At 35.2% G+C, this 22,908-nt stretch overlaps 1 protein-coding gene across 1 annotated transcript; it reads left to right on the top strand.

Annotated features, from left to right (window-relative positions):
* Window positions 1-2,560: 2,560 nt before the first annotated feature.
* LOC128196677 (uncharacterized) lies at window positions 2,561-21,417 on the top strand. Its single transcript, XM_052878180.1, has 3 exons — window positions 2,561-2,911; window positions 3,538-3,600; window positions 21,199-21,417. The coding sequence occupies exons 1-3, from the start codon at window positions 2,828-2,830 to the stop codon at window positions 21,415-21,417; spliced, it is 366 nt and encodes a 121-aa protein (XP_052734140.1). The 5' UTR covers window positions 2,561-2,827.
* The last annotated feature ends 1,491 nt before the right edge of the window (window positions 21,418-22,908 follow it).

Genomic DNA, 22,908 nt, shown 5'->3' with positions numbered 1-22,908 from the left:
ATTGGAGTAAAACATAGGACTAAATATCCCTTCTAGAGTTTATACATGTGTTAGGATGATTGTTGGTTAATAAAAAAACTTTAACACATTCTCACTACAAAAATAATATAATATAGAAGGGGTTTCTTTCCCGCAATTCAGAAAAACCCCACTAATTTCCTGCGGTTTTTGTAAAATAGCGCAGTTAACTTTTATTTTTTTCTTTAAAATTATTTTTTCGGCAGTTTTACAAGAAATGGCAGTTATATTTTTAGTTTTATTTTTTTTTAAATAATTTATTTGCGGTTTGGGAAGCAAAGCCGCAGTTAACTTTTATTTATTTACTTTTTTCCAGATAAGCAGTGAGAGGGGTGCCCTAATTGTTCTTTTGTCCGCGAGAATAGAAAAGAAAATGAGGCAAAATGGATTCAGACGCAGTGGCAAGGCATTCGTGAAACAATCTCGCCAATCTCTATCAGGAGGCTTCCATGCTTTCCTTCGAAGGCCAGAAGATCCAAGGCGCCCAAAACATTGTCGCCAAGCTGACTTCCCTTCCCTTCCGCCAGTGCCAACACTCCATCACCACTGTCGATTGCTTGCCCTCAGGCGTTGGCACCGACATGCTCGTCTTCATCAGCGACAACCTCCATCTTACCACCGAACAACGTACATTGCTCCCTCTCTTCTCTTCTTCCTTTAATATAATTTTTAGGGTTTTCTAATGGATCTAATGTATTCTACTTAGGTTTTCATGGAATAAATTTATCCATACCTCTTCATGGAAAAAAAAGTATATAATGAGTTTTTCGAAAATAAAAATATATTTGAGGGATGACTTTAGTTAGTAACTGCCAGAATGTTTTTTTTTTTTAAAACTCACTTGCGTTGCGGTTTTAAGCATAAATCACCGAAATTTATTGAAGGTTTTCAAAACCGCTAGAACAAAACCCCTCTTAAAATTCACTATTTTTGCAGTAAATAAAATAAAATTATAATAAAATTAGTTTTAACCAAACAAACAATAAAATAATATAAAATAAAACTGAATATTATATATAAAATAAACTACATTCAACATATTTATATATTTATAAAACTAATTATTCATATATTACAAAAAAAAATGTTCAATACTAAATTAACATACTAAAAATATGGTTGTTACATTACTAATAAAAGAAACTAATAAACAATGTCTAATTTTGTTTGACCTCCGCTGGCTATCCATGAAAATCAAATTTTGCCACTTTTCCTTGTACATCTTTTGGTATAGCAAACCTCTCAAATCAAAGACTATATTATAATCAAAACACATTAACCAAAAATAAACCAAAATTCGGAAGTAAATATACCTGGCCAAGCATTGCTGCCTCTACTTCAATACCCCCAACACCCCATCCAGTAACTCCAAGCTAATCAATCATTATTGTATGTAAATCAGTCCCAACAACACTGTCAAGATAAAGCAGGCCTTCATTGTTGAAGACAACACGTCCAAGATATTCAAGATTGACCTACAACAAAACGTAAACACTGACCAGGTTCCTCATCTTCAACATCAATCCCTTCATTCCCACTCAGTCACATCAAACCTTAATGACTTAATTAATTGGTATGGATTCCCTTTCTCAATTAATAAATAATGCTAATTGAAGTTTAGTTGAGAAAAACAGTTTCTTTGTAAGTAATGTAAGAAACGTATTTATAAAGATGGAAGAACAAAATTCCTATAACTAGTGTAATCCCCAAAACTCATTATATACTTTTTTAATATTAGAAAAGGGGTGTTGCTCCCTCCACCACCACCCTATACTTCCTCCACTTCCCCACATTATTTTAAATACAATTATATCCTTAAGTTAAAAAGATTTTTACTTTTACTCTATTTTAAATAATTTGAAACCCTAATTTTACTTTCCCAACACCCACCCACGGAACTCTCTTCCCCTTTCCCCATTTTCGTTTCACCTCCCCACCTCCCGCACTTCCATTCCTTTTTCTTCCCAGTTTTTTTTTTTTGGTTTGAAAGCTTCCATTGCCGCCGTGGTGTGAAGGAGCGTCGCCGTCGTGGTGTGGAGGAACATCGAGGAGCGTCCAGAGCATCAATCAGCGTAAGGAAGTATACATCAATGGAGGTGATATCCTTCAAGGGATGTCCCCTAGTAAAACAAACTCTAAAATAAAAACAAAGTAACCTTTAAACAGAGGTGACATCTTCAACGAATGTCAACATCCGTTGAATGATGTTGACATCCGTTGAAGGATGTTGACATCCGTTGAAGGATGTCACCTCCGTTTAAAGGTTACATGTTTTATTTTAGGGTTTTATTTCAAGTTTATTCGAATACGAGAAAGCACGACATGCACTGCACCACTCCACGCACTGCACCACGAGAGCGATACTACACCACGAGAGGGAGACTGCTTGATAATTCTTTCCACCACCACCAACCTTTGCAACTTGTAGTATCTCACAATGATGAAAGGAAAAGAGGAAGAAATATAATGTTAAAATGAAAAAAAAGTATTTTACTCATGTACGGGAGTAGAATAGGTTATTAGTGAAATAGATTGTGAATGGGTAAAATTAAAAAGTAATAACCCTAAAAATAAAATTTTACTGAGGGACAAAATAGTAAAGGGGAGGTGGAGGGAGAAAGGTGTGGTGGTGGAGGGAGCAATACCCTTAGAAAAGTTTTCCCCGCATATTCATTTCTAATTCCCTAAGCCCTAATTTCCTTCCTCCTAAGCACTTTCATTTTCTGCTGCCTTCATCACAATCTTTCCCTGCTTTGGTGAGTGTTCATGTTCGTCTGCTTTGTGTCTTCCCCTGCTTGGGCTGAGCATCATGGTCGAGGCGGCGAGGTCGAGGCAGCGAGGTCGAGGTGGCGAGGATTGTGCTGAGGCGATTTTTATCACTTTCGTCTCCCTGGTATGTTCATCTTATCTCTTCAATCAGATTATTCTCTCTACGTTCTTTTCCTCTTGTCTGAGCCTCCATTCCTAATACTTCCTAGTTCCTCTCGTTCTTCTTTTACTCTTACCTAATCTTCATCTATCTCTTTATCTATATCTTCATTTTTAGCTCTAACCTAATCTTCATTTTTCTTGTCTTTGATATGTGTTCTGATTACAAAATTAAGGTCCTATAATTTGTTGAGTATTAATAGTGGAGTTTAATGGTCTAATCATCAATGAAAATATTTAGGGCGATTGTCTTGTATCCCAAACTAGTTGTACGACCCATCAGAATATTTATAATAAGTTTATATTGTTATTCTTGAACAAATATTTTTAATTTTATTGGAAGTATTAACATATCGTAAATTAGATGTAGGATAGGATAATAAAGAAGATTTTGGTTGACAAAGTCAAGTTCTATTAACCACCTCAATCCACCACGCTAACTAGTTTCTCTGTTACTGGCATGTGGTGTTTTGAGGTTTTGACTGTGTACTTGGTGTTTTTACTATTTTTTTAATTATTAAATATATCTTCTTTTATACTACAGATTTGATTGTTTTGAATTTTAATCTGACCAATTGATACTTTTAGCAGGCACAACATCACTATGCTATAGGTTTGAGGATATTGTATCAGTTAGTTTTTGAGATAAATCAGGTCAGAATCAATGCTTTATATTTCAACAGGAAGTAATAGCTTGATTATTAAAAGCCTTGGTGTATCTATGTTATTCTTCAGCCCTTAAAGCATTTGTTTCACACTTCTCAAGACTACACTTTTATTTTGTTGTGTTTTATTTTTTATTTGTAGTTGCTGATTTGTTTTTGTATGCTTTGCCTGAAGTCAATGATGGTTTTGTCTTTAAGTTATAAGTTTTCTAGTATTAGTTTTCTGTGTCTTCACACTTGAGAGTAAATTTTGAGATTTGAGCATCTATTATATACGAGTACTAGGAACTATTTGTTTGCATTATGTTTGCTTTGTTTGGTTTGGCTGCTGCTATCTTGGAGACTAATTGATATGGGATGTCAAAACTGTGAGTTGTCAATATTAGCATCATATTGTGTATGTTATATGGTTTGGTACTGTGACATCGTCTTTTTTTAACTCATATCCACTATTTTAGCATTGCAAGGGTTGATGGGTAGACAATAGACTTAATGGGTAGACAATAGACTTAATGCCTCTGAAGCAAATTACCTAAAGAAGTCATGGATAACTTGTAATTGAAATGACTGCACCTCTTATACTCAGAAAAAATATATATATGAAAATCAATTAGTGTTAATGAGTTTCCTTGACTATGAATGAACTAGTTATTGTAAAGGTAAAGAAATAAACATACTTATATTTATTGGATCCCCTTAATTGGTCTGTATCTACATTAGACATTCCATAAGTTAAAAAAAAAAGCGTTAATTTAAAAGACATACATACTACATTTCAGAGAAGACAAAATATACATCAAAACGTAAAAAGTCATTCAAATATCACATTGTATAGATACTTATCATTATAACTAAACATAATTACCAGGTTTTAGATCGCGGTGAATAATGCCATTTGCACGCAGATACTCCATGGCTTGAGAAATATCCAAACCAAAACTTATGGATTGCTATAAACTAAGAGCATTTGGATAAATGCTCTCTAGGTATTTATGTAACGAACAACCTTCCAAAAGTTCTGTAATTATCATCATTGTTGCAATGGGAAATAAACAAATCAAGTAGTAAGCAACCATGGTTACTAATATAGATGGTGTTCAATAATATATTAAATGAAGATTTACTAATCGATATCAAAGCCTTCATTAAGGGGAGAACAAGCAGTTTAATTGCCTGCAATTCAAGAAGAAAAGGTGGTATAAATAGCAGCAAATACTGTGTATGACTTTCAGTCCTTCAGTTCAGATTGTCTTTCTTTTTTTATTTTGTTGATAACCAATATGTGTATATATATAATATATGTAGGAGTTAGATGAAAGAGGTAATTAAAGAGAAGGCAGGAAGATGGTGAGACATGATTTTGCCTTAACTTTTGGTTTTAAGGGGTCTCATCATTGCTTTATGAATTCATTCAAACTGTTAGTATTTTATGGTTGTGAAAGGAATAGTTGGGATAGAGAAAATGTAGAGATAATTGAATGTAGAAGTAAATGTGGAGATAGTGGAATGTGGAAGTAGTAGTTCAAAGAAGTGTTGTAGTTGTCTTTATTGTTGTAGATGTTAGCTTCTTACAAATGGTAGATGTTGGCTACATCTTACATCAAATGGTAGAGTTCATGGGTATTTATAGACCCATAGATTATTCTAGAACATGCTAGCCACAACTTATGTGGAATGTTCTAGATATTTACCTATGTAGAATATTCTTGATTTTTCTTCCTATCTTAGGCTTTTCTACAATATTCTAGAACTTATATTACATTTCAATTCTTCTATCTAAGGAGTCCCTACATTCTTCTAGAATTTTCATTACACTTTAATACTCCTCCTTAATGCAAATTCGGTAACTCCAAGCATTGTGCGCAAATCTTGGTCTTGGTAATGCCTTCGTAAATATATCTGCAATTTGGTCTTCTGTTGGGCAGTACTCGATTTAGTTGTCTCTTCATCTCAAATGAAGTGATATTTAATGGCTATGTGTTTTGTTCTTTGATGATGGACTGGATTTTTTGCTATTTCTATTGCCGATTTGATGTCGCAATAGATAATAGTCGGTCCATCTTGTGGTTCGCCCATTTCTTCAAGTATTCTTCGTAGCCATATTGTTTGACTCGTGGTTTCAGCAGCTGCTAGATACTCTGCTTCTGTTGTTGATTGTGCCACGGTTGCTTGCTTCTTTGATGCACAAGATAAAATACCCGATCCTAATGAGAAAGCATATACTAACGTACTTTTCATGTCGTCCATTGATCCTGTCCAATCACTATCTATGTAGCCAATCATCCTTGAGTTAGTCATGGTTTTGTACCATATACCAAACTCCTTTCTGCCTTGTAGATATCTTAAAATTCTTTTTCCTACTCCATAATGAATCTGACTTGGTTTTTGCATGAATCTTGATAGAAGACTTGTAGCATACATAATATCTGGTCGTGTGGCTAAGATACAGGAGACTTCCAATTAAACTCCCGTAGCGCGATGCATTTGCCTCTTATGCTCCACCATCTTTTTGTAGTTTCTCGTTTACCACCAGTGGAGTAGTGACAGGTTTACAACCATTCATCTTGAACTTCTTTAATAGAGCTTCAATATATTTCTTTTGAGAGATAAATATACCTTCCTTGTCTTGTTTCACCTCTTGTGCCTTAATATATAGTGTTGGCTCACTCTTGCTCCTCTTGAATCCTTGATCGATGAAGTATTTATCAATCTTGCTATACCATGCTCGAGGAGCTTGCTTCAGGCCATATAATGCTTTTCTAAGTCTTAGTACTTTGCCTTCATTTCCTTTGTTGATATAGCCTTGTGGTTGTTCAACATAAATTTCTTCTTCGAGCACTCCCTTTAGAAAGGCTGATTTGACATCTAGTTGATAGATGTTCCATCCTTTTTATGCTGCAAGAGCTATTAATACTCTAATTGTATCTAAGCGAGCAACTGGAGCAAATGTCTCATTGTAGTCTATTCCTGGTTTTTGTGAGTAGCCTTTAGCAACTAATCTTGCCTTGTGCTTTTGTATAGTTCCATCAGGATTAAGCTTTGTTTTATATATCCATTTCACTCCTATGATATCTTTTCCATGAGGGCAATTTACGAGTTCCCAAGTGTTATTCTTCTCAATCATTTTAATCTCTTCTTCCATAGCCTTGACCCATACTTCTTGCTTTGATGCTTCTTCATAACAGTTAGGCTCAATCATGGCTATATTGCAAGTTTCATATATGTCTACCAAAGATCTTACTCTTCTTGGACTAGATTCAGGTGAAGAATCTTCCTGTTGTGGAGGTGGAGAAAGCGTATCTGAATTTTCTGTCTCTTCTTGAATTTCTTCTTGAGATTGCTGCATTGGAAGTAGAATGTTGCTTTTAACAACTTTTTCTTCTTCCCAATTCCAAGAAGCATTTTCATCAACTTCAACATCTCGACTGATGATGAGTTTTGTTTGTAGGTTGTAGACTCGATAACCTTTTGATTGTGTGCTATATCCCAAGAATATTCCTTGTATAGTCTTATCTTCAAGCTTGTGCCTCCTTTGATCAGGAACATGTATGAAGCAGATAGATCCAAATACTCGTAGGTGTTTAGCTGATGGCTTTCTTCCACTCCAAGCTTCAATAGGAGTCTTGTCTTGGACTGCTTTAGTTGGACATCTGTTTAGAATGTAAACTGCAGTGTAGACCGCTTCAGCCCAAAAAGTGTTAGGCATACTTTTCTCTTTCAGCATTGATCTTGCCATCTCCATAACTATGCGATTCTTTCTCTATGACACGCCATTTTGTTGTGGAGTATATGCAACTGTAAGTTGTCGCTCTATGCCTTCATCTTCACAGAATTTGTCAAACTTGTGAGATGTGTACTCCTTGCCACGATCACTTCGAACTACTTTTATCTGTTTTTCGCTTTGCTTCTCAACAAGGGCCTTAAATTTCTTGAATACTCCAAAAACTTCTGACTTTGCCTTTAAGAAATAGACCCATGTCATTCTAGAGAAGTCATCAATGAAGAGGATGAAATACATGTTGTTATGATGTGAAGGTGTTCTCATCGGTCTGCAAACATCAGTATGAATCAACTCTAATAAGTCTTTTGCTCTCCATGCTTTGTTTGTCGAGAATGATAATCGATGTTGTTTTCCGAGGAGACATCCTTCGCATGATTCATTATTCTCTTTCAAGCATGGAAGATCTCTCATCATGTTTTTCTGATATAAAAGCTTTAAGGCATGTGTGTTGAAGTGGCCAAATCTCCTATGCCAAAGCCATGAGTCATCAACTTCTACCTTCATGACAATATGAGTTCAGGTTTGAAGCTTATAAGAAAGCTTCTATTTCTCTTCTCCATTTTTACTTGGCCAATTTCTATCATTTTACTGTCATAAATTTTGCATGTATCTTTCTCAAAATGAAGAGAATATCCATTCTCCATCATTTGGCCAATACTTTAAAGATTCTCTTTAAGATTGGGAACTAATAAAACATCCTTGATGAATTTCGTACCTTTCTTTGTCTCCACCATGATAGTTCCTTTGCCTCGAGACTCCACTGTGGTGTCATTTCCTAGCCGAACTTTGACATTGACAGATTTATCAATGTCTTTGAAGATGCTTTGATCTTTCGCCATGTGATTGCTGCATCCACTATCTAAGTACCAACTTCCTTCTCTACCAGAAGATTCTTGATTGGCGTAGAATAAGAGTTTCTCCTTACTATATTCTTCCGCAAAGTTTGCTTGATGCTTATTTTCTTTATGACAATACTTTTCTACGTGACCAAATTTCTTGCAATAGTGGCATTAAAGTTTTCCATGATGCCAACAATCATTTTCCAAGTGACTTGTCTTTTTACATATGCCACATGGAGGATATTTTTCTTCACGAGTCATAGAGAAGCTTCTAGGATTTTCTTTATTTCTAGAAATTTCTTCTCTACTTTTATTTCCTTCATATTCTTTATTCTGAGACCGTAATTTTAGTTTTGATTGAAAGGCATTTTCAACCGAGTCTTCTTCATGCCTTTTCAATCTTTGTTCATAAGCTTCAACAGAGTCCATTAGTTGTGTGACTGACAATGTAGCCAAATCTTTTGTTTGTTCAATCGCGGTTGCGATTGCATCATATTTTTGGGGAATAGAAATTAAAATTTTCTCAACGATCTTTTTGTCAAGAATATTTTCCCCATTGATGGACAAATTTATGATCACCAAAATAGGATGTCACAAACTTGTTTTACAATCGGCAAGTATGACCGAATCGTTCAAGTAATAAACTTGGTAAGACCAAGTATCGTTCTCCCAAAGGACTCACGGCCTAGTTTAGTTATGTGATTCGTTGATTAGCTAAGACTTAAGAACGAAATAATTGGATTTTAATATGCAAAATGGAAAATAAACATGTATGCATGAATGTGATGAATGGCTAAAGCAAAATACAAACACTTTCAATGGAATATATGGATGAGTATGTTGTTGGGGGTCAATTTCATCTTATCCACTCTCATATATTTTAGGAATTCAACATTCAAGTCATCATTGTTAATGCCACTCTCTAAATTACCTTGTCAAGAAGGCCTATCCCCAATTACGAGTATATACAATTCCTAGCATTCCTAATAATTAGTTCTTTTAGCACAGGAGCTTAACAACAACCAATATACTATTGGGAGTAATTCCCCGGATCTAGACTTCCCCGTACGTTCCCGTATCGACAAAATCAATAATCATGCATTGAATGAGTTAAACAAAGCAAGCCTTGAGCAAAGAGGAAAAACCCTAACTAATGATGAAAGAAAGCATAAGTCTTAGATTAAGATGCAAGCACAAATTCCATATATGAGAGCTTCAAAAGATTACATTGATTCCCCAACAAACATACAAGGTTTAGTTCACCATATTCATGGTGAACCTAGATGAACAATAATGAAAGAATGAAAGATAAAACCCTAAAAAGGTGAAAAGGTAGCCTGAGCATCTAAGATCCTCCTTCAAAGGGGTGGAAGAGAGAGTGTTTGCTTCGTCCCAGCCAAAGATACAAACCCTAGGAAACCCTAAAGCTTATATACTATTCGTAAATTACAGAAAATTAGGCCCAAGCCCAAAAATAGTGCCGCTCAGCGGTAAATTACCGCTCAGCGGTGAGTGCGTGAGCCCGGTTCTTCCCCTCAGCGGCCATTTTGCCCCTCAGCGGACCTCCCGTGAGCTTCTGAGTGCCGCTGAACGGTAAACTGCCGCTCAGCGGTAGTTGCGGCTTCTCCATTTGCACTTTTTGATGTCTTTTCTGATTCCATCTCTCTCCTTCTTCAGTTCTTCCACCAAATTCACCTTAAAATCTGCACAAAAACACTGAAATCAAGCATAAACCTGTCCAGCTCTCTTATTTCTGAAAATATGAGTAAAAGCATGATTTCAAGCTAGTTTCTAAGTATAAAGGTTGCTTTTAGTATCAATTTTAAGCATGAAAATAACAGTTTTTCAACTGTTATCACAACCCCAAACTTAGAACTTTGCTTGTCCTCAAGCAAATAAGATGTAACTCAATCTTCAACCAATTCATATGATGGTTCCCTTATTCAAAAATCCTCTTTTTCAAGATAAGTAAAAACTTCAATCAAACTTATGACCAAGAGTTCAATCAAGATGTGCACATGCTTTAGTGTTCACAAAGTCATTTAAATTCCAACAAATGCTATTTTTCATTAATGATCAATCAATTAAGCATGGATGTTCATGTGTTCATGGAATATTTCCTCACTAGGTAAAGTGTTTCACTCACACACAAGTGTATAAGAGGTAATCACTCATTCACTCTACTATCACAATGTCACATGAATCAACTTTGCCTTTCATTTTACCACAATAAAAAACATTCACAAGCATGCATCATCACAAGGACTTTTCAATGGCTTATAATGTGGCTGGGCTAACAAGAAAATTGGTTTTTCTGGATCACAAAATCCTTGAGTTAAGAGAATCATAATCAACACAATTAGTCTTATTTTTTCCAACTTGCCTTTTGCATTTGCATTGAGCTTTGCTTCTTTTTCTTTTCTTTGCATATTCTTCCTTTTTAGCTCTTAGTTCAATGCTTTTCCTTTTTCATGTTTTCCCAACAACCCCAAACTTGAACATTTAACAATACCACACAATATCTTCTACTTAACTCAAGGTAAAGATTTTCAAGGGTTTTCAATTTATGTTCAAGGCTAAGGGTTCAAAGGATAGAACACAAAGTGTTCTCTTTTAGTGGGCTAACTTTATGAATTTGGCCAATAAAAAGGGTTCCAACAAACGGCCTTGATCACATGTTGCAAAACAAGCAATTGATTCAATCATAGAAAACCTGGGCAAAATCATTCATGTTTCCAAAGTAATAGCATTCAACAATAACAACTCTAGAGCTCAAAACCTCACATATAAGCTCATTCACATTTGACATACACATCCTGCTTAATCTCACAATCACAATCATAATATCCTGCATTTGTTCACAAAGCTTGTGAATCACCTGTATAAGCATTTTAATGTGCTCAACATCAATCAATCAATAAGCATCATTCAGCATTCTTATCACACAATCACAGTTAATAGCAAACCATCATAACAAACCAGGTTTCCAATAGAGTACATCAAACCCTAATCTAAACATAAATAAATAAGACAAATCCTGCTTTAGTGCTTTGAAAAACTCAGCCCCATCAATGATACTCTCTCCCAACCCCAAACTTAGATGAACAACAAGTAAGAAAGTGAGTGGAAAAGAAATTTTCTCAAAAAGGATTAGGGAAAAGTTATAGAAAACTTTGGAAAAGTATGCAGGAGTGTGTGTGCAGAGAAGAATAAAAGGAGAGGCCAAGGCGCAGCTTAGGGTATAAAAATACCTCTAATGGGCTCGGGTCCCGCTGAGGGGCAACCTAAGCCCCTTCTGCGACACTACCGCTCAGCGGTAGTTTGCCGCTCAGCGGCACTTACGGGAAGTGCCCTCCTTCTCCTTAGCTTAACCTAAATGCGTCCTAACCATACCCCTCACTGGCTTCATGCAATAAAATTTTCAGATCATTCATGCACAACCCTATTATGCAACTAAAGCAGGATCAAAACAAAAATTATACAGAAATATCAAGCAACTAGGTTGCCTCCCAGGTAGCGCTTGTTTAACGTCACGAGCCTGACCCAAAATCCTCCAGCACCCTTCAGTAGGTGCAAATTTTCCTTACCAACACCCATCAGTAGGTGTATACAAACATAGTATCCTTCAGTAGATACTCTTCTGCCTAACATCCATCAGTAGATGTAAATCTTGTAACAAACTTATAACAAAAACAAAAATACCCAAAAGTTCAAAATTACATCACCAAAACAAAAATTAAAAAGTTCTTAAATCACTGGGTTGCCTCCCAGCAAGCGCTCTTTTAATGTCACTAGCTTGACCCAAACTTTCAAGGATCAACCAACAGCATCATTGTGGAAAATTGTTGCACCTCTCCCCCTAGATAGGGCTTGAGACGTTGACCATTCACCACTCAACTTCTCTGTGGATCATCAGCAGCTGGATTAAATATTTCAATTGCTCCATGCAGATGTACTTCTTTTATCACAAATGGTCCTGACCATTTTGACTTCAGCTTCCCAGGAAATATCTTCAATCTTGAATTGAACAATAGTACCTGTTGTCCTGGATTGAAAACTCTATTCACCAACTTCCTGTCATGATAAAATTTGATCTTGTCTTTATAAGCCTTGGATGAATCATATGCATGTAATCGCATTTCTTCAAGCTCCAAAATCTGCCTTCTGCGTGTGCATTGAGTTTCATAAGGATCAAAATTCAAGAATTTCAAAGCCCATAACGCTCTATGCTCCAATTCTACTGGCAAATGACATGCTTTCCCATATACTAATTGAAATGGTGATAATCCCATATACGTCTTCATTGCCGTCCTATAAGCCCAAAGAGCATCATCCAATTTGAGAGATCAATCATTTCTTGATGAAGTCACTGTTTTTTCCAGGATCCTTTTTATCTCCCTGTTAGACACCTCAGCTTGTCCATTGGTTTGTGGATGATAAGGTGCAGCTACCTTATGTTTCACTCCATAGTGTTTGAGTACTTTCTCTAGCTGATAATTGCAAAAATGAGATCCTCCATCACTAATCAACACTCTTGGAGTGCCAAAACGTGAAAATATCTGCCTCTTCAAGAATTTAATTACTGTGCTAGCATCATTTTTAGGACAAGCTAATGCTTCCACCCATTTACTCACATAATCCACTGCTACCAGAATATATTCATTGTTGAAAGATGGAGGGAAGGGTCCAACAAAGTCAATACCCCAACAATCAAAAACCTCAACCTCTAAAATACCTTGTAAGGGCATCTCATGACGTTTAGTGATCGTCCCTGCTCTTTGACATTTATCACAATTTCTAGCATGATTATGGGCATCTTTAAATAAAGTTGGCCAATAAAATCCTGATTGAAGAACTTTTGTTGTTGTTCTTTCTCCATTAAAATGTCCTCCATAAGGTGAATCATGACAATGCCAGAGAATTCCTTCTGCTTCTTCATTTGTCACACATCTCCTCAGAAGATTATCTGCTCCAATCTTGAACAAATAAGGATCATCCCAAATAAACTGCTTGGCATCATGCAAAAATTTCTTTCTATGTTGCCAAGTTAAGTCTTCCGGCATGACCCTTGCAACTTTGAAATTAGCCATATCAGCAAACCAGGGCCTCTGCTGAATATACATGAGTGTTTCATCTGAAAAAGATTCCCAGATTTCGGATTCCTTGCTAGTGACCTCATTGTTGACTAACCGTGACAAATGATCAGCAATCAAGTTCTCACTTCCTTTCTTATCACAGATTTCTACATCAAATTCTTGCAACAGTAGTACCCATCTAATCAGACGTGGCTTAGAATCTGGCTTTGTCAACAAATATTTGATAGCTGCATGATCTGTATAGACAGTCACCTTAGACCCAATAAGATAAGGTCTAAATTTCTCTAGAGCATACAAAATGGCAAGAAATTCTTTCTCTGTGGTAGCATAATTTAGTTGAGCATCATTCAACACTTTGCTAGCATAATAAATTGGGTGAAACTTTTGTTCTATCCGTTGGCCGAGGACCACTCCTATTGCATAATCACTTGCATCACACATTAATTCAAAATTTTGATTCCAATCTGGCGCTACAATTACTGGAGCTGACACTAACTTCTTCTTCAATGTGTCAAAAGCTTTCAAACAGTCTTCATTCATCACAAAAGGAGCATCCTTCATCAAAAGATTACTCAATGGTTTAGCAATTTTTGAGAAATCTTTGATGAATCTTCTATAAAATCCAGCATGACCAAGAAAACTCCTAATCCCCTTTACATTTGTTGGTGGAGGCAATTTCTCAATGACTTCTACTTTAGCTTTATCTACCTCAATTCCTTTAGCAGAGATTTTATGTCCCAGTACAATTCCTTCAGTTACCATGAAATGACATTTCTCCAGATTAAGAACAAGATTAGTCTGAACACATCTTTTGAGGACAGTGTTCAAATTAGCCAAACATCTTTGGAAAGAATTTCCAAAAACTGAGAAATCGTCCATGAATACTTCAATGCATTTTTCTAAGAGATCTGCAAAAATTGTCTGCATACACCTCTGAAATGTAGCTGGAGCATTACATAATCCAAATGGCATCTTTCTGTATGCAAAAATACCAAAAGGACAACTAAAAGTCGTCTTCTCCTGGTCTTTTGGATCCACCACAATTTGATTGTATCCAGAATATCCATCTAAAAAACAATAGAAAGCCTGCCCTGATAACCTTTCTAACATCTGATCCATGAAGGGAAGAGGAAAATGATATTTCCTAGTGGCTTTATTTAGCTTCCTGTAATCAATGCACATACGCCAGCCAGTAACTGTCCGAGTAGGAATAAGTTCATTCCTATCATTATGAATTATTGTCATCCCACCTTTCTTTGGAACCACCTGTACTGGACTCACCCATTCACTATCAGAGATTGGATAAATGATACCAGCTTCTAGCAGTTTCAACACTTCTTTTCTGACCACCTCCTTCATAACAGGATTTAACCTTCTCTGTGGTTGAGCACTTGGTTTATAATCTTCTTCCATAAAAATCTTGTGCATGCAATAAGTTGGGCTAATACCTTTAAGATCTGATATTGACCACCCAATTTCTTTTTTATTGGCTTTCAGAATTTCCATCAACTGCTCTTCTTCTTGTAGAGATAAAGAGTTATTGATGATGACTGGCTTTGTTCCATCTTCTTCTAGAAAAACATATTTCAGATGTGATGGTAATCTTTTTAACTCTGGCGTCTTTGCTTTAACTTCTTCCTTATCAATTATTTCGAATATTGGATCTTCCTCTGGATTTGTTTTCAATGTTTCCAAGTCCATCAGACATTCCTCAATCAGTTTCTCTTCTTCTTCATCTAAATCTTCACATGCATCAATGAGAGTTTTCTCTAGTGGAGAAATATTTCGCACCATCCTTTCTTGCACCATACAAACTTCATCAAGTTCATCAAATTGAAAACATGCTTTGTCATCATTTGGATATGTCATGGCCTTGGATACGTCAAAAGTGACCTCTTCATCATCAACTCTCAATTTAAGCTTACCATTCTCTACATCAATTAAAACTCTAGCAGTCTTCATAAAAGGTCTCCCAAGAATAAGAGGAACATCACTATGCCCTTCCATCTCCATCACAATAAAATCCACTAGGAATACAAATTTATCAACATTCACTAGAACATCTTCAACCACTCCATATGGATATTTAAGAGACTTGTCCGCTAGTTGAAGAGCCATTCTGGTTGGTTTGATTTCCAAACCATGAATTGTTCTGCACATAGATAGCAACATTAAATTAATGCTAGCTCCCAAATCAATCAATGCTCTTCCAACTTTCAAATCTCCTATGGTACATGGAATAGTAAAGCTTCCTGGATCTTTAAGTTTAGGAGGTAATTTCTGTATGATTGCACTGCAGTTACCCTGTACATTGATAGTTTCCTTTTCAATGTACTTGTTTTTCTTTGTAAGGAGTTCCTTCAAAAACTTTGCATATGCTGGCATCTGTTGCAATGCTTCAGAGAATGGTATAGTGATCTCCAACTTCTTAAACAACTCCATGAATCTTTCCAACTGCTTTTCTTTCTCCTTCCTTGAATAACTCTTTGGATAAGGAAGTGGCTTTTCACCCTTTTTTTCTTTTTGTCTCTCATCTCTCTCTTTTTTTTCTCTCCTCTCGTCTTCTTCTTTTTTCTTTTTCTCTCTCTCAACTCTTTCTTTCCACTCACATAATTCTTTTTCGCTTTCACTCTCCTTTTCTTTCTCCTCTCTTTCTTTTTTTTTCTCCTCTAACACTATACCACTTCTGGTCATAACAGTTTTACACTCCTTTCTGAGATTATCATGTTTCATCTTGTCAACTATTCGCTCAACATAGATCTCCATATTTTTAAATGCAGCATCCACATTCTGACAATAAGATGCATTCGTCTTCAAAAATCTTTGGAAAGTCTCTTCAAGATTTATTGTCTTCTCAGATGGAGTAGATTGCATTTGCCATTTTTGTTGTTGTCCTTGAACCATTGAGACCTGTTGTATTTCTTGTGGTATTTGAGAAAGCTTCATAATTACTTCTTCCAGCTGTTGAGAGATAATTCTATTTTGAATAAGCAAAGCATCATTTGATTGTAACAACTCCTTCTGATTCAGATATCCTCTTTCAATATTGAGTTCGTTGTCACTAGTAGCCATATTTTCAATAATTTCTGTTGCTTCCTCTGGAGTTTTCCATTTAATATTTTCTCCTGCTGAGGCATTAAGCATCATCTTGGTTTGTGAACCAAGACCTCCAAGGAAGGTTAGGACTACTTCCTCTTCTTTGAATCCATGCATGGGTGTTTTTCGTAGCAAGCTTTTATACCTATCCCATGCATGCCCCAGTGATTCTTCCATGCCCTGCTTAAATGAAGAAATCTCTTGCTTGCCTTTAGTCACCTTTGATTGTGGAAAGTACTTGTTTAAAAATTTGGTTACCACTGCTTCCCACTCTGTGAAACTTTCTTCTGGGAAAGAATTTAACCAAAGCTTAGCATTGCCTCCCAATGAGAAAGGAAACAAGCTAAGTTTGATCGCTTCATCTGGCACCCCATTTATTTTGACTGTGTTGCAAATCTCATTAAATGTAGTGAGGTGCTCATACGGGCTTTCATGAGATAACCCGTTGAATTGATTACTCTTCACCAGTTGGATTAATGCTAGTTTGACCTCCATGTTAGCTGCGTTGACTCTAGGTCTAGCTATACTGTTAAAGTGCTGAGGTCCAGCAATATTGGTGTAATCAGCAAGAGTTCTTCTATTATTATTGTTCTCCATATTTTCTGTGCTAGGGTCAGAACCTTGTGGTGATGGTTGCAACAGAGTTTCCGGAGAAGGAAAGAGTTCTCTAGATGTTCGGATTCTTCTCCTCCGTCTACTCTCGTCTAGACCTTCAAGAAGAGGTTCTGCTGTTTTCTTGCTCCTTGTTCTAATTGCTTCCTACATGCACAAGAAAACAAAACCCTAAAAAAAAATTGGTTAGCACAAAAAGATATAGGAGAAGATATAATATTCAGAGAATAAAATAAAATAAAAATAAAATAAAATAAAATAAAATAAAATAAAAACTGAAAAAATAAAAAAACAGAAAATAAAAACAGAAATTCAAAATTAAAGTCAAAGATAATCAATAATCACACAAATTAACCAGTTAAACCACGAGTCTCTGGCAGCGGCGCCAAAAACTTGATGGACAAATTTATGATCACCAAAATAGGATGTCACAAACTTGTTTTACAATCGGCAAGTATGACCGAATCGTTCAAGTAATAAACTTGGTAAGACCAAGTATCGTTCTCCCAAAGGACTCACGGCCTAGTTTAGTTATGTGATTCGTTGATTAGCTAAGACTTAAGAACGAAATAATTGGATTTTAATATGCAAAACGGAAAATAAACATGTATGCATGAATGTGATGAATGGCTAAAGCAAAATACAAACACTTTCAATGGAATATATGGATGAGTATGTTGTTGGGGGTCAATTTCATCTTATCCACTCTCATATATTTTAGGAATTCAACATTCAAGTCATCATTGTTAATGCCACTCTCTAAATTACCTTGTCAAGAAGGCCTATCCCCAATTACGAGTTCATACAATTCCTAGCATTCCTAATAATTAGTTCTTTTAGCATAGGAGCTTAACGACAACCAATATACTATTGGGAGTAATTCCCCGGATCTAGACTTCCTCGTACGTTCCCGTATCGACAAAATCAATAATCATGCATTGAATGAGTTAAACAAAGCAAGCCTTGAGCAAAGAGGAAAAACCCTAACTAATGATGAAAGAAAGCATAAGTCTTAGATTAAGATGCAAGCACAAATTCCATATATGAGAGCTTCAAAAGATTACATTGATTCCCCAACAAACATACAAGGTTTAGTTCACCATATTCATGGTGAACCTAGATGAACAATAATGAAAGAATGAAAGATAAAACCCTAAAAAGGTGAAAAGGTAGCCTGAGCATCCAAGATCCTCCTTCAAAGGGGTGGAAGAGAGAGTGTTTGCTTCGTCCCAGCCAAAGATACAAACCCTAGGAAACCCTAAAGCTTATATACTATTCGTAAATTACAGAAAATTAGGCCCAAGCCCAAAAATAGTGCCGCTCAGGGGTAAAGTACCGCTCAGCGGTGAGTGCGTGAGCCCGGTTCTTCCCCTCAGCGGCCATTTTGCCCCTCAGCGGACCTCCCGTGAGCTTCTGAGTGTTGCTCGGCGGTAAACTGCCGCTGAGCGGTAGTTGTGGCTTCTCCATTTGCACTTGTTGATGTCTTTTCTGATTCCATCTCTCTCCTTCTTCACTTCTTTCACCAAATTCACCTTAAAACCTACACAAAAACACTGAAATCAAGCATAAACCTGTCCAGCTCTCTTATTTCTGAAAATATGAGTAAAAGCATGATTTCAAGCTAGTTTCTAAGTATAAAGGTTGCTTTTAGTATCAATTTTAAGCATGAAAATAACAGTTTTTCAACTGTTATCACCCATAGGCTCTCATCTGACTAACTATTTCTTTTATTCTATAATAGTAGTCTTTAATGGTCTCAGATTCTTTCATTCTTAATAATTCAAACTCTCGTCTTAGAGAATGAAGTTTAACATTGTGTACCTCGTCACTTCCTTGAAACTCCTCTTGTATTGTGTTCCAAGCTTGTTTTGCACTTGTGGCACCAATTATCCTTGGAAAAATTGTCATCAACTGCTTGTTGAAGAACAAATAAAGCCCTTGAATCCTTCTGCTTGTTTTCTTTCAACTCCTTCTTTTGAGCTGCAATAAGAGTAGAGGTGTCTTCTGGAATAGTGAATCCCTCTTCTATGATATCCCATAAATCTTGAGAGCGGAAGAATGTCTTCATTTTGACACTCCAGAAATCATAATTTTCTCCTGTGAAAATAGGTACTGGAATTGATGATGTTTGATTAGTAGTAGCCATGTGTTGAGAATATATTTGGAAGTAGTAGAATGAGTTATAGTTTTGTTTGAGGTAGTTGAAAATTTTATCTACGCCTAGTAGATGACCGAACGTAGCTCTGGTACCACTGTTAGTATTTTGAGGTTGTGAAAGGAATAATTGGGATAGAGAAAATGTAAAGATAGTTGAATGTGGAAGTAGTAGTTGAAAGAAGTGTTGTAGTTGTCTTTGTTGTTGTAGATGTTAGCTTCTTACAAATGGTAGATGTTGGCTACATCTTACATCAAATGGTAGAGTTCATGGGTATTTATAGACCCATAGATTATTCTAGAACATGCTAGCCACAACTTATGTGAAATGTTCTAGATATTTACCTATGTAGAATATTCTTGATTTTTCTTCCTATCTTAGGCTTTTCTACAATATTCTAGAACTTATATTACATTTCAATTCTTCTATATAAGGAGTCTCTACATTCTTCTAGAATTTTCATTACACTTTAATACAAACCAAACAATGCTTTGTGAGTATATCAGTAGAGAATGTTTGTCAAACCAAAAAGATAACTAAATCCGCTTTCACAAAAGCTATCCAAAGTGCTTTCACAGCTTTCCTTTTACCCACTGTTTACTTTATTCTCTTATTCATTATTATTATCATACACATATATATCTGTACCACAAAAGCACCAAAACCTTCATCATAGTTTTTCTACGATGCATTATAAAATCTAACCCTAACCAAGTAAACTACCACCCAAATAGAATCTCATTATACCATTTGTTTAGCAGGTCAAAAATTCAAATATAACTACTAATTTAAAAACAATACAATGTATTACTTTGTCCAAAAGGAACACATAACATTCAGCATTATTCACATGTATGAACTATTAATGTTCAAAACATGCATTTGTCAAAGTCATTAAAATCGTTTTTATGGTTGATTTCGTGCTCTGGTTTCTAACAAACAAGTTCTCTTATACCACAGGAATGGTATATGCATAATGCATATATATATATATATATATATCTCTCAAAGGCATGATAAATACAATTTACTTTTCTAGATTTTGGATATCAAGTTAACCTCCTGCTGAAATTTTTTGGATTTGTCACGGATATTGTAATAATTACATTACAGCAAAGACTTTTGGACAGTGAATCAAAGAGCTTTAGTTTGACTATTTAGGTGAAAAATTATTAGCTTTAGTTTTCATTTCTTTCATATATATATATATATATATATATATATATTTGATTATTCTCTACTCAGAAACAAAATTATTTTTCATTTCTTTCCTCTCCCTTCTCTTCCCCTCTTACGAAGGTTTTATTCATTAGTGTTTTACTCAGAAACAGAATTAATTAATCTCTACTTAGTGTTTTATTCAATCAACATTTACTTTTAACATTAAGTAGGTGTACTACTACGTATTAAATTATTCCAAGCAACAATTTCATAACTAAGTAGGGGAACTACTTAGTTATGAATTCTTCAATTCCATAAACTTAGTACTACTTAGTTTTATAACCAGTTTAGTAAATTCATCTTATGTAGTGTTTCGTTGAATATTGTCACTTATTCTAACTTTTCAATCCTCATGGCATGAACATAGGTCATTTTAATGGATAAATCATGGATAGGCATGCCTCGAAATACAAGTTAAAATTGTTTGAAGTTGATTTTTCTTTTTCCTTAGTTGTCATGTATTCTAAAATTTCAGTTTTAGAATTCTTCTTATATTAATCATTGCATTTCTTATGGATTTTGTTTTCTCATTTGTAGTTAAATGCTGAAAAAAGCCCCTTCTAGAGAATGCTATGATGTTAAATACTTGATGGATGGACTTGGGGTGTTGTTTTTTTGTTAATGTTAAAGATTTTGACACACTTTATATGTTATGTTCTAATATTCCAGTTGTTCATATAGTTGTTGTGCATTCATATTGGTTGTTGATACATACATATATTTGCCATGGGTAATGTGCTTAACTTTGTTAAACCGATTGGTTATTCTATATTGCTATCAAGTGCAGTCAAATGGAGATGTTCTTCATTCACCATCTCAAGTTGGAGGAAATTCTCATTTACAAGATGAACATGAACAAGATGAAATTCAGGATAGTTTGTTGGAAGTTGAACAAGAAAGGCCACCAATACACAAGGGAGCATGGTTGGTTGATATCATTGGTAAGACACAAGTTCAACATATTAATGCTTGCATTATGTTACTTATATCTGCTGAAGTTCTTTGACAAAAGAGTATTTGACACAAACTTTATTTCTTCACAGATGATCAAAGTAAGATGACTACCAAACACTTAAAAACAAATGATGTTTTGAATTTTCCTCAAAATGAAAGGATTATTGTACGTTGGAATGATGAGTATCAACCAATTGGAGACGTGCATTATTGAATCGATTCTTAGGGAGTATTACTAGAAACTTCAAGGCATTCCCTATATGTTATTCTAATTGGAAGAAGATTCCTAAAACTTACAAAGAAGATATAATTCAAAATACCATTCAAGTAAGTAATGTAAATTCATAATACAATTACAAAGAAGCATTCACAATTGATTTATTATGTAATTGTTAATTTTGATTAAAATATGTTTTGAAGACAAAGTTTGCAATCAATTCTGATATTCAAATCAACTACATCTTGAAAGCACTTAATCATAAATGGAGAGATTCTTGACAAGAATTGTGGCAACAAAGAGATGATGGCACACATACTAGAGATGAATTGATTGTCATGGCTCCAAAAGGAATAGATAAAGATTATTAGGCTTCTTTTGTTGACTACCGGCTTGATGAAAGAACAAAGGTAAAACCTAAATTTCTTTTTCTTAAAATTATGTTATAATTTAATAACTTTTTATATGACAATGTTAGGAGATTGCCCAAAAAAATAAGCATAATAAGACAAAGCTTTCTCACACAAGGGGTCGAAGAGCATTGCAAGGAAGAGGGAAGAAATGATGAACTGTTATTATTTTTCAGCTTTCTATTTCTCATTATATTTATGACATACTTACTATGCATTCGTCCATTTTCATAAGAAAGAGAGTGTGGGCACAAAGTTAGTAGAGGAAAAGTCTGGATAGCTACCCATAAGAAGACCAATGGAGCTTTTGTTAGTGATGAGGCAAGAGAAATTGGAGTAAGTTTTATTCTTGCTACATATGTATAACAGTTTAGTGCAGCAGATATGAAATTTATAGATGTAATTATGAGTTGAGTTTCATATTGATTGACGTTGTGCCATTAAAAATTGCATTCTTAAATATTGAGTTTGAACTATGAAGCAAATGAGTTAATATGATTAGTAATGCTATCAGTATTGGTTTAATAGTATGATTAGTATCAGAAGACTCTTAAGCCCACATCCTAGGAAGAAGTCATGCTTCACACTGTTACGTACCTTCTCTCTCCCCTCTTTCATTGAGCTTCGGTTGTTGAGAAGTGATTTTTTATTAATAATTTTATATCCTATGAGGTTCCGTATTTTCAAGACTTTAAAATATTTATTTATTTTATTTTGCACCTTTTCTACTGTCAAAACCGTGATTGGAGTGGTATTAATTGGCATAGTGTATTTTAGGAAGTCTTTTATTTAAATGTGTTGTATCTCTGTAACTGCTGGGTGCTGCCGTTAATAGGCTATTTATGTTTGATTGATCCCGTAATGTTAGGGATTTGTCTAGTAGAATTAGCAACCCATATTTCCTAAAATATGCTGC

Source organism: Vigna angularis, chromosome 5 (genome assembly GCF_016808095.1).
Source record: "Vigna angularis cultivar LongXiaoDou No.4 chromosome 5, ASM1680809v1, whole genome shotgun sequence".
In the NCBI taxonomy this organism is placed as follows: Eukaryota; Viridiplantae; Streptophyta; class Magnoliopsida; order Fabales; family Fabaceae; genus Vigna; species Vigna angularis.
Note: the sequence above shows the minus strand (reverse complement) of the source record. Positions and strands in the feature narration are given on the sequence as shown.